Source organism: Lepisosteus oculatus, chromosome 15 (genome assembly GCF_040954835.1).
Source record: "Lepisosteus oculatus isolate fLepOcu1 chromosome 15, fLepOcu1.hap2, whole genome shotgun sequence".
Taxonomy (NCBI): Eukaryota; Metazoa; Chordata; class Actinopteri; order Semionotiformes; family Lepisosteidae; genus Lepisosteus; species Lepisosteus oculatus.
The window spans coordinates 675,574-688,126 of NC_090710.1; the positions used below are offsets into that span (position 1 = coordinate 675,574).

The 12,553-nt window shown below is 35.7% G+C and overlaps 1 protein-coding gene across 12 annotated transcripts in view; it reads right to left on the bottom strand.

Moving 5' to 3' along the window:
- Nucleotides 1-1,602: 1,602 nt before the first annotated feature.
- agpat3 (1-acylglycerol-3-phosphate O-acyltransferase 3) overlaps nucleotides 1,603-12,553 on the bottom strand; it is an 89,957-nt gene continuing 79,006 nt past the window's right edge. For all 12 annotated transcript variants that reach the window (XM_015363578.2, XM_006638958.3, XM_015363577.2 and 9 more), the window contains one exon: nucleotides 1,603-12,300. In XM_015363578.2, the coding sequence (XP_015219064.2) occupies nucleotides 12,212-12,300 (89 nt within the window). In that variant the 3' untranslated portion in view covers nucleotides 1,603-12,211. The remainder of the gene's footprint in view (nucleotides 12,301-12,553) is intronic.

Consider the following 12,553-nt stretch of genomic DNA (forward strand, 5'->3'; position numbering starts at 1 on the left):
TGACAGTATTCACGTTTTTATTTAATTATTAATATAACTTAACATTGAATATGTTATAATATATATACAAAAAAACATTAATATAGTGTAATAAAACATGTTGACAAAGAAGGTGGATTACAGTAATACTACTAGCTACAGTATATAAATACATATAACTAAAACCTTAAATTAATATTGTTATTAATTTCTTTAGATACGCGATTCCATATTATATTCCCTTTTAATCAAAGTTTAGAAAGTTTATGCCTATGAGTCTGGGAAGGGTTTTAAAGCCATTTTGAAGCAATTTGTAGCCACTGTCCGAAAGATCATCTACAAATGGAGAAAATGTCAAACCACTGGCAATCTATCCAGGCCAGGTTTTCCCATCAAATTCAGCCCAAGAGCTGACCGAAAGATGCTGCAGGAAGTCTCCAAGAACCCCAGGATAACATCAAAGGATTTACAGGCAAGTCTTGCCTCAGTTAATGTCAAAGTGCATGAGTCAACCATCCAAAAGAGACTGCAAAACTTTGCCCTACATGCGAGGTCAGGAAGGAAGAAGCACTAACATAGAAGAAAAACATTTGACAGACATCACCTAAGTGAAGATCACGACTATTGGAACAATGCTCTGGACAGATGAGACAAAGGTAGAGCTATTTGCCAGACGTTATGTTAGGCGAAAACCAAAAACTGCCTTTAACCAAAAGAACCTCATTCCAACTGTAAAGCCTGGTGGTGGAAGCATTATGGTTTGGGGCTGCTTTTCTGCCTCAGGGCCTGGTCAGCTTGCCATCATAGTCAACCAGGAATTCCACATTGTACCAGAGAGTACCTGAGGAGAATGTGAGGCCATCTGTCAAAAAGCTGAAGCTGAACCGTAAGTGGACCTTGCAACGAGACAATGACTCTAAACACTCAAGAAAATCCACAAAAGAATGGCTCAAAAAGAAGAAATGGAAGGTTATGGAATGGACAAGTCAAAGCCCAGATTTTAACCCCATAGAAGTGCTTGGGGGGACTTGAAGTGGGCAGTACATGCAAGAAAGCCCTCATACATCACACAGTTGAGGAAGTTATGTAAGGATAAGTGGGCAAAAATGTCTCCAAGTCGATGTAGGAGACTAATAGACAATTACAAGAAACGACTACAAGAAGGGGGCAAAACTAACTATTGAAGCTAGGGGATGTACTAATTTTTTCCAAGAGCAGACAATTGCATTTCTGACTTGAATAGTCTGAGTTGAATAAATGATTGCAAATAATATTTTTCATTGTTACTTGTTAAATTAGATCACCTTTATTTATCAATATTGTTGAATTGAAGATCAAATAGCCATATTTGCAAATATGTTGAAAAACACACAACTTTTCAAGGGGTGTACTTCAGTTGTGGATCAAGCGGGTCCTTTCCCATGTAAAATGAGTTCCTTTGTGATGAAAAATGCTATAAAAAAGCAAAGAATTATTCTTATGTCTGATAATAATCACTTTACAATATTCTTATTTTATTATGTATTCATGATTACAGCATTGAATGTTTTCTCATGAAATAAATTTTAAAAATGTGATTAATTCAAGATGTAACTCCTGACTAAACAAAGAAAAAGAGGCATATTTAATCTATTCAAGATGTCTTTATTGAGATTCAAATGCAAATACAATGCCTGTGTTCCACAGGCCAGATGAACAATTGTGCATCTACTTAGAAATGAATCCCTGAAAGTCTTTTTTGACTCTGTTAGTGTGCAATACTGCATAATAACATGCAATAAAAGTAACAGCCTAGGTGACCAGGTTTTATTTATTGTTTACAACTGTACAGGAGGCATTATGTTTTGTTTTTATCTAGGTAGGAATAGACATGAATTTACACATTCATACAGTCTTTAGCTGAATCAGACTAAGGAGATTCTTATTTGTATAATGGATAATTGACCTATATGACCAGGTTTCATACAGGTCAATATGAAGATGTTAAATCCCTTCTACCTTCTACTGGTTGATCAGAAGGTCTGCATTTCATCTAAATGGTTTTGTTTACACAATTTAATCTGGCTTTACCTGTCTAAGATAAGATTATAAATATGCCAACCATTCAGATTTCACCCAGCCATTCATTTATAAACATGTTTTGAGGCGAGAAGGAAAATGGTCCATCAGTCAGATTACAGTGTATTACTCTGTGACCCAGGGGATTCTGCTCATATTATAATTATGACACTTAAGGGTACAGATCATGATTGTAGCCTTTAACCTCATAATGAATAAAACACACATTTATACAACTAAGGAAAATAATTTTACTTTTAATGTGTATCACTCTTTGACCATGTGGTAACCAGAGATTGAGTAACTTAAATATTATATCATATCACTGTGTCATGTAAGATAGCTTGGTTCTCCTGAATCATTATCAGTAAAGGTTATTTTTGTGGAAAAATAAAGGAATCTAATGTTTCAACAAATAAAACATTATTTGGTGCAGTGATGGAGAATGAAAGATGCAACATAGAATTGTACCAAATATTATAAAACATTACTTGCATCTGAAGAAATCTTAGTTGCTCCTGTGTTTTTATACCAGGGGACTTATTGTATCTTATTGACATAATATATGAAAATACTGTACATACCATAACTGCTGAAATGCTTAATTTGTAAAATTTTAGAAACAAAATAGTCATTATTGTTTGACTTCTATGCTCTGTAGGTCTAATATTGTATGCATTCATTTTGTGATTTAAGCCAGTGGCACCAGATAAAGTTATTGAGTTTTCCTGTGACACTGCAAGTTGATCCACTGTTTAAGAAGTCTGGGCTGGTTTGTTCTGCTATGCTGTGGTGTTCAACTGTGTAAATCAGAATAACTTTATTCCTGTTCACTGTTCTGTGAAAGCAATCACTGCTTAGCTATAGGACTTTCAGAAACATGAAGAAATATTAGAGCTCTTCAAATGCTGAATTCCAAATCTGAGTGGGTAATTTAACAATAAAAATGTAGAACTTCAGTCATAAGGATTTAACAATACATCACTCTGTCATACAAAATATTAGAACTCTTTAGGACACTGAAACTGAATAGGACAACCTACCTGCCTACTAACCACTTAGCTTTTTCACATCAGTGGTAAATGACAGTTTAACACATAAGTCAAACTGTCCTAATGTACCCTATGGAGAAAGGATGTCAGTTTAAATACCCTTTCACTTTCAAAACATGGTTTTCCTAGTTTGCAAGTTTAAAAGATATACATAAGAAAATCTTGCTGGATAATTACAATTGTGTATTTTACTGCTAAAGACAACACTGCTCTCAACTACTCTTCCTCTGTGAGATCCACAAATATTTTCTTTAGATAATAAACAGGGTCAGTTTTTTAATGTTAGTAACTAACTTTTCTATAGTGCAGCCATTTGATCTTGAAACAGTCAATGATAAAACATTTTAAAATGTAGGAAAAAATCTAAACTATTAAGTATTTAAATTAATCAATATATTCTTTTTGTATTGCCAAGCAAGCACACCAAGTGATTTCTTATAACAGATTTTGTTTCCTCAACCCATCAAATATTTTCAGTGCTAAGCCTTTCCTAGAATGTGCAAGGTACAAGGCAGAACTGTGAACACTGAACCTCTTGTCCATCTCTGAGACAAGAGTTATATCTTAAAAGTAAAAAAAAAAAGCAAATTAAAGGGAAGACAAAGTGGGGAACATTTATTTGTTATATATTTGTTTCTTCTTAAGTTTGATTACACTTCCCAACATAATCTATACTTAAAAATAACTACAGTAATATATTTAAAATGCAGATTTATCAGTTGTGTAAAACAATCAACAGTTAATACAACTGGTATTTCTTAAAAGTACGTTTGATTAAAATTATTTGCTCTTACATTTCTTTTCTCTTATCTAACCAATTATTAACAAGAATTAATATTGGATAAGAAATCATATTACTCTTTGACATTTGTAAACAAAACTATAAACTTGTTCAGCACTGTGTTAGAATGTCTAACCATTACTCAAAGATTTCAAGGTACAGTGTGCATGATTTGTATATTAATCACAGCAATGACTAATTGGTTTAACAGGCTGCAAAAGATCTCTTTGCATAAAGGAAACAAAGCAACAGAGAAAGACTGGGAAATCTTCACAGACCAGGCATTTACCAAACACTAAAACCAGAAAAGTCAGCTTTTGTTCTTTATGTTAAATTTCTATGAGGACTTTATTTTAGTTAAAAAAGTAACAAAATCTCCATAGTAATGCCATTATTTAATTTTAACGTGACTCACATTTATTTAACAGAAGGTTACAAAGAAACTTGAGGGAAAACAGATGACACATACTGAAGGCCATGCTAGTGCTTTTAACTAAGAAGACTCCAGTGTGCAACGGTAAACTCTCACAGAGGCAATTAAAATATCACAGAATGGTTGTAGTTATATTCTGTTTTAGCAGCAGAGGAAATATGAATGCTCTGAGTGATTAAAAACAAAATAAATATGAAACATTATGAAAGCTTAGTATGGAAAACAGATTTAGGTTTTATTCTTGCCCAAGATCAGGAAATCTTTTACCTCAGATTTCTCCAGCCTTTCCACAGCAACACCTAGTTCATTTACACTTTTGTAAATTAAGAAAAGGAAAAAAAACAGAGTATACTTTATAAATCTCTGAAGGACAGATCAATATACCCCTTTGTGCCTTTAACAAGTTCCTTCTTTGTTGTGTTACATTTTAGTGTAACATCATTCTGCATTCTGCTCTGTATCTACATGGGTTTTGGTCAAAACATGATATAAATGGTATTGTTTTAAAATTTGGAATCACCAAATATTTTAATTATATACCCAATCTATTTGGAATTGCAAATTGTGATTACCCCTCTACTCACACAGGGAGTATGTGGAAGAGCAAACAGGCTTCTCTGTGACTCGTTCACCCATTAGGCCATTCATCTTTTAAAACATAACAAGCTCCACAGCATCATACAGACAGTTTAGCATCACATTGTGGCACCTCCATCACTAACAACAGCCCCGCAGGTACCCAAGAAGTTTGTCCGTGGTCTGCTAATCCCAGCTCCATCACCTGCAGAATTTTAGGCTGCTTGGGAAATTCTATTAACACTCAGTTAATCATGAGACTAGTTCAAACTGGTACCTTCTGGATCTCATAGCCCATCACCTTTTTCTCAACAATGTGGAGAGCTCCAAAAATATATTTCATAAGAAGACCTGCATTAATCTGACCCTTTCCAATCTGAATTGCAGTATTATTGAACATACAACACATAATATATTTAACATTTAATTAGTTTTGTCAGCTACTGAGCTAGATATTGCTTCTCACAGCTGTTCTGAGGCAAAGACACCACCCGGGATGGGAGACCACCTGGGAAAAACTAAGGTTGCTGCTGGAAGAGGTGTTAGTGGGGCCAGCAGGGGGCACTCACCCTGCGGTCCATGTGGGTCCTTATTCCCCAGTATAGTGACAGGGACGCTATACTGTAAACAGGTGCTGAGAAGTAAAATCGAGGTCCTGACTCACTGTGGTCATTAAAAATCCCAGGGTGTTTCTCGAAAAGAGTAGGGTGTAACCCTGGCATCCTGGCCAAATTTCCCATTGGCCCTTCCCAATCATGGCCTCCTAATAATCCCCATCTATGAATTGGCTTCATTACTCTGCTCTCCTCCCCACTGATAGCTGATGTGTGGTGAGAGTTCTGGCGCACTATGGCTGCCGTTGCATCATCTAGGTGGATGCTGCACATTGGTGGTGGTGGAAGGGAGTCCCCATTACCTGTAAAGCGCTTTGAGTGGAGTGTCCAGAAAAGCACTATATAAGTGTTAGCAAGTATTATTATTATTATTATTATTATTATTATTATTATTATTATTATTATTATTATTATTATTATTATTATCATCTGAAAACAGCAGAGATATAACCCTCAGGTTCCCAAACTAAGTACACCCCAAACCTTGGCTGTGCCTTGATATTGTGTCAACGACAATTACGAACAGAAGAGTCAATTTAATGCCGAGCATGCAGATACAATTCTCGATCCACAAATACAGGGGCTGGATAGCATGCACCAGCGGCACCAAAATACCATACTCTTCCACAAGATACACTGGGGTACACAGTTTAAACCTTCTCCATGTCCACAAAACATCTAGGCAGGGGCGGCAAACTCTCATAACCCCCTTAAATACCCTTGTAAGAACAAAGAGTTGGTCTAATGATCCAGGAATAGAACGGAATCAACATTGTTCCTCCTGTATCGAAGGCTCAGCTATTGGGCACAGTCTGCTTTCCTGGACTCTGGCACAAACCTTTCCAGGGAGGCTAACATCTACTATAAGAAACAGAATAATTGCCTTAAGGAGGAGGTCTACAAAACAGTTCAGTTCATGCAGCACCAAGGGATACTGCAAACCTGCACAGACATGATTCATGTACACCCCTGAATCCCACAAAGAGCTGCCAATATAAAATCAGACACTTCAAGGACATTCACAGGGTTCACTTCAAGTTCACAGGATTGCAAAAGTAGGACAAAGAACAAATTTATCTGATGTGAGCAAGCCATGGGTCAATGAGAGCTCACTTATGCACATAATTCTATTATGGTTTCAAGCTCAATTTGCAGTGTCATCCTCAACAGCCAAGCAGGTAGTTCACCTTTATATTATTAATTCCCTAGGTTAAAAAAACAGCAATAACAGCAAAAGAATCCAAAAAAGATTTGGGATCAACTTATTTATTATCTTTAAAAATATAAACAAAACTAGAGATACATTCTGTAGACACTATTAAGGAAGAATAAAAAGATTAAATTCTTTCTAGCTTTATAACACACGTCCTTATGATCTGGAACAGATCTGCTTGCACTTCCTTAGACTTTCATTTGATCCTGTTTGTAATGTGAAAATCATTTGTGTGGTACAACAATTGTAACAATAGTAAAATTTCACCATACCTACTCTTAACTTGCATTTTCCACTCTTTTCTGTACTGTACTTTGTTTTTTGTTTTGGTTCACTGCCTGGATGTTATCCATAATAAATCTCCTAACACATTTTTTTTAATAGTCTGCCAGATATGCAGTATTTATGTGTTAATATTTCTTCTATGTACCTCAGTTTCTCCCCCTATCAGTTCAGTTGCACATTACCCTGAAAACACACAGCTATGAGTTGATATTCTAATATCAATAAGACCATATTATTGAGAGTGAAAACACAACCAACTGTAGTAAAGAAAAATATCTACAAAAATGTATAACTACTAGCTACCTAGCCAGTTTCTTCACATATTCACAGTATTAGTTTTATATATTAAACACAACTGTGCTCTGACACTAGTTCTATTCAGTGCACTGATCTCTTAGTTGGAGTGCAATGCCCTTCTTTTAACCAAACAAAAGTCTCATCCAATCCTTAAAAACACAAGACAGTCAAAATGCAAATATCCAAGTATAAAGTGCATGAGGTGAACCATACACTAGAAAGCTAGTGAGTTCCACTACACTGATGATAAAGTTTAGAGGCAAAGGGGAAATCAGCTCACCAGTCAGCTAGCTGCTTAAATTAAAAGCAGCCTGATGAACAATAGCCTACTGTCCCATTTACTGTATAGGAATAAATACAATTGTAGTGTACCCCACCAAAAATGTAGAATGACAGTTCCTTTGTTGATGATTTGAATTACAATGAATCACCAGTGTATGAAATTATACATGTAAACAAACTGTGGGAGTTATTTACTACTTTATGTTCTTATTAACCTACTGTATACTGTTTTCCAGTTGTTTTATTCATGTTCTAAAAAACAGTGTTTCACAACACTGTATCTATTCAAAAACCAAAAGCACCCATGGTGTTCTGTACTGCTGAGAATTTCTTTCAACTGGAAATCACCAACAAAACAGTAATGTGAGATCAGTGCTATCAGTGCCCTGGTTTATTAGAACCTCCCAAGACAATCTATAAGGCTTGCACATTAATTTATTAGAGATGCAGGTTACTCATTTTGGCAAGCACATCTTAGATGAAAATAATTAGAAACTAAAACCACAGTTCCACAACAGACGCAAAATTCTCCACAGAGACGTAGACAGAAAAGTAGGACAGACAGTTTGGAAATGACAGATAAAACTAAACAAGCAATAGTTTGCCTACTTTGACTTTTCTAGGATTATTCATAATTTGACTTCATAATAGACAGCAAGGTCTATTTTAAATATTTTAAAATGCTTTTTCATCTTGAATTATAGATACCCTGACTCCAATATAAACAAACTACAGAGAAAGCAGTTAAGTTAATGATAAGATAAAAACATTATTAACATCACTGTGTGCTCATGAAAAGGGCATTATAAAGGAACACTGTTTCCAAATCCAAAATTCATTTTGCTCTTGGTCAAGGAGGGAAAAAAATCACCTTTTTTCATCAGGATGAAAACAACAATGGGACAGGTAAAAAAGACATCAAGACAACGAAATGGTGTCAGCCCCTACTTTGGGAAACAGATTCCAAACACATAGAGAAGGAACAAATACAAATCCAAATTCAGAAAGGAAAGGGACTTTTTATTGAAGCAAATATAAAATTTGCTTTAGCTTGCTGAAGAACAGCATTAAAAGCTGTCAGTTACACTGGTTTCTCAGATGAAACTAAATTATTATTAAAGATTTTTTATTTAAGAGTGCCAGAGCTCAGAATTCATGAGGCAGACTGGAACAATCTCCAGTTCAGAGCTTTGTTTGAAATGAGGGAATGGCCTTTACTTTGCTCATTATCCCCATATTAAGAACTCCTATAAAGATTCTGGCAAACACAATCTACTAATAATATTTTTATCTTCGATTTCCCTCTTATTTAAAAATAATTAATATTTTTCTTCTATTTTATGAGATCCCAGCTGATCAAGCTGAAGGATAATAACCAGCACACAATCTCACATCTGGGGCTGTTAACAAATCTACAGTAATTACACCATTTGCCTCTAAGCACCATCTTATAGTCCATAGCACAGGATGTTTGTGGAGCTGGAACTGCATAGAGTTCCACTCCATGATAGATCACTCTGGCTGCTTTCAAGAAAGTCTAGACCTAGTCATGCTTGAAAGTTTGTGAACCCATTACATAATTTGAGATTTTTTTGTTTGTTTTTTTTTACCACAAAATGCATATTTAATCAGAATTTGTCACTTCTTAATTGAAATGAAGTATAATTATTCACCAATTTGAGTGTTTAGAAAGAAAATGTCCAAGCAGCAAAAATAACACAGTTATTAACACAGTATACACAAATTGTGCAGGCACACAAATAAGTGAACCCTTAGTTTTATGACTTACTTCAAGGTAAAGGAGGATCAGATGGGTCAATGACAGAGTGTTAACCAATTAACCGAGATAACCAAAGAAATTGAACATCTGAAATGATGTGTTAGGGAGGAGCAAACATAAATAGCTGCAAGAAAGCAGGTCAGTTCTCTTCCTACGAGTCTAGAATCATGCCACAAGCTAAGGAAATTTCAGCAGAACTTAGGAAAAAAGTAGTAGAGGCTCATCAATCTGGACAAGGTTATATAGCCGTTTCAAAAAGATTCAGACTCCATAAATCCTCTGTTGGGCAAATAGTATACAAGTGGAGGGCATTTAAAACAATGGCAACCCTGCTAAGAAGTGGACGTCTACCTAAATTTTCACCCAGGACCACAAGGAGAATAATAAAAGAGGTAAGAGGTAATCCTATAATAACATCCAGAGAGCTACAAGCCTCCCTAGCTGCTTCTGGAGTAGTGGTGCATAGATCAACAATAAGAAGAGCCCTAAACAGAAATGCCATCTATGGAAGGGTCCCCAGGAAGAAGCCTCTTCTGTTAAAAAATAACAAAGCTGCCTGTCTGAAGTTTGCCAGAGACCACCTGAACAAGCTTGTTGAGTTCTGGAAGTATGTTCTCTGGACAGATGAGTCCAAAATTGAACCATATGTGGACATAACAAGAGGGCCCATGTTTGACGAAGAGCCAATACAGCCTACCACCGACAAAACCTTATCCTTCCTGTCAAGCATGGTGGTGGGAGTGTCCTTGTATGAGGCTGCTTTTCTTACTCTGGCACTGGGGAACATGACATCACTGAGGGAATCATGAATTCTGAGAAATATCAAGGAATTCTTGAGAAGAATGTCAGGCCATCAGTTAGAAAACGTAAGCTGGGCACAAAGTGGATGTTTCAACAAGACAATGATCCTAAACATTCAAGTCCACTAAAGACTGGCTTAGGAAGAAGAGGTTCCGTGTTCTGGAATGGCCAAGCCAAAGCCCTGACCTGAATCCTATTGAACTGCTGTGGCAGGACCTGAAGAGGGCTGTTCATGCAAGACATCCTTCAAACCTTACAGAGCTGGTGGAGTTTTGTAAAGAGGAGTGGGAAAAAATCCCTCCAGCAAGATGTCAGAGACTGATAATTTATTATAGGAAGCAACTGTTATTGCTACTAAAGGAGGTTACTGACTGAAATTTACTTTTGCACACAAGAATATCTGGTGATTTGTTAAATATCAGTCTAATAATCTATGAGTTCAAATCCCTTTTTATGTGTGGGAAGTTTTTATTTAGGATATTCATTTGATATATTTATTAAGAGTTCAGGTTCATATAATAGCTCTATAATATATAAAATAATGAATACCTTGAAGGGTTCACAAACTTTCAGTTATGACTATATAACCCCTTCCTAAACAAAGAGTTATTCATTTCACATTTCTGTTTTTTACAGACAATATGAACTTGTGATTTTGGATCCTACCAACACATTCATACATTCTGTATGACTCATTCAGACCATTTTTCAGCCACAGGCAAGAACAGTGCAATACAGCTTAACATCCTGCAAAAATCACATCATGAAATCAACAGATCCCATCAGTCACCTCCTGGACAAATTAATTAGCAACTGTATCTTAAAAGAAAGCACATCATAAAAAATACTCAAATCAGAACATGATTGTGGAGGGACCAGTTGGCTTCAGTTGTAGGGACTGAATGGCCACATGTAGGGATTCTGCTAAAAAATGGATTTAACCTGATAGCATGATAGATAACACCTGTGATTATAGAATATATTATATATTTCACTCTTCTTCAGTGCTCAATTAAACCTTTCTACAAATATTTCACAAAATGCTGGTCCTGGAGTAACATTTCACCCAAGTCTACAGGGGGAGGTTAACTGCAGAATTACAGTAAGGAGTGAAATGAACAGTCATGTAAATAATTGCATTTTCCCATCAACTATTATATTCAAAAGAGATATGTGTTTACTCAATTTCCTCAGGCTGTTGTGGAATAACCAGTCTTGTGTTTCATTAATAAAGAACCAAGACTAAGAATATTACCAAATTCAGCAAAACTACAATCTCTTTGCCTAACTTCTATTTGTAACATTTCCAGAGTTTACAAGGGAACAGGGAATTGGTAAGTGGACTCACACTTTCACTTGATGAGACATATCAATATGAAGAATGACTTGAAACAACTAAAGAGGAAGAGATGCTCAAGAAGCAGTCTAATGTTAACACAACACAAAAAAACATTAAAATTAAACAGTAATGGGGGCTAATATAACCTTAATACTAACTTGTTCTCAAGAATCAAGTAAGATCCTTGCAGTATAGCAAATTTCAGGAATGAAAGCAACCATGCTCCTTTAGTACATTGCCAGCTTATTTTGAAGAACACTAAACAAAACTACACTAAATTAATTAGTTTCAGATAGTGTTCTGCAGATTTTGAGCCTGAAAGTTTATGACAGAAAGAATGGGCTGCTTCTATGGTTGATCCACATCACCATACGGACAGCAACAGAACTAATCTGTTTTTCCACAGAAACATTCTGGATCAGAACCGAAAATAGTACCCTATATATGTTTTTTAAAAAATGTTTTACTGAGACAGAAGTAGAATACAATGCTTAGTTAACTGCTGTGCCTTGCATGGAGTTTCCAACCACCTTCCCTTCAAGTTGTATCTGCAATGAACTTTCAGATTTCTTCCAACTGATTTTTTTTTAACAGCTGTAGACCCCCTTCCATCAGTATCACAATTAATTGTATTATTCTTAGCACTATTTATTAACTATTTTCTCCATACCTTTCCCTCTAAATGAATAAAAAAGAACATTTAATTTAATTTCTAAGTGCTCTAATTCTTCTTCTTGACTTCCTGGTTGCCATAGCTGGAGCCCTTTTCGATCTCTGTCACTCCTATGAGCCGTCTCACAGCAAAGCATGCTGAAGAAAGAATAGAAAAAAGGTTAATTTTTGTATGTGCCTTTTCAGTGAGTGATGACTAGGTGTGTGGAGATAACTTTTATATCAGAAAAAGGCTTTTTTTTTATATTGTGGTACCAAAATACTTTATCTCCACCCTCACACACCCAATCATAATACTTTCACTGGTAAAATATCTGTAATCACATTCATTACCATAAGATTGCAAGTCCCAGTACTACTCTTTCTTATAGTGTTTTTCTTCTTTGATTGC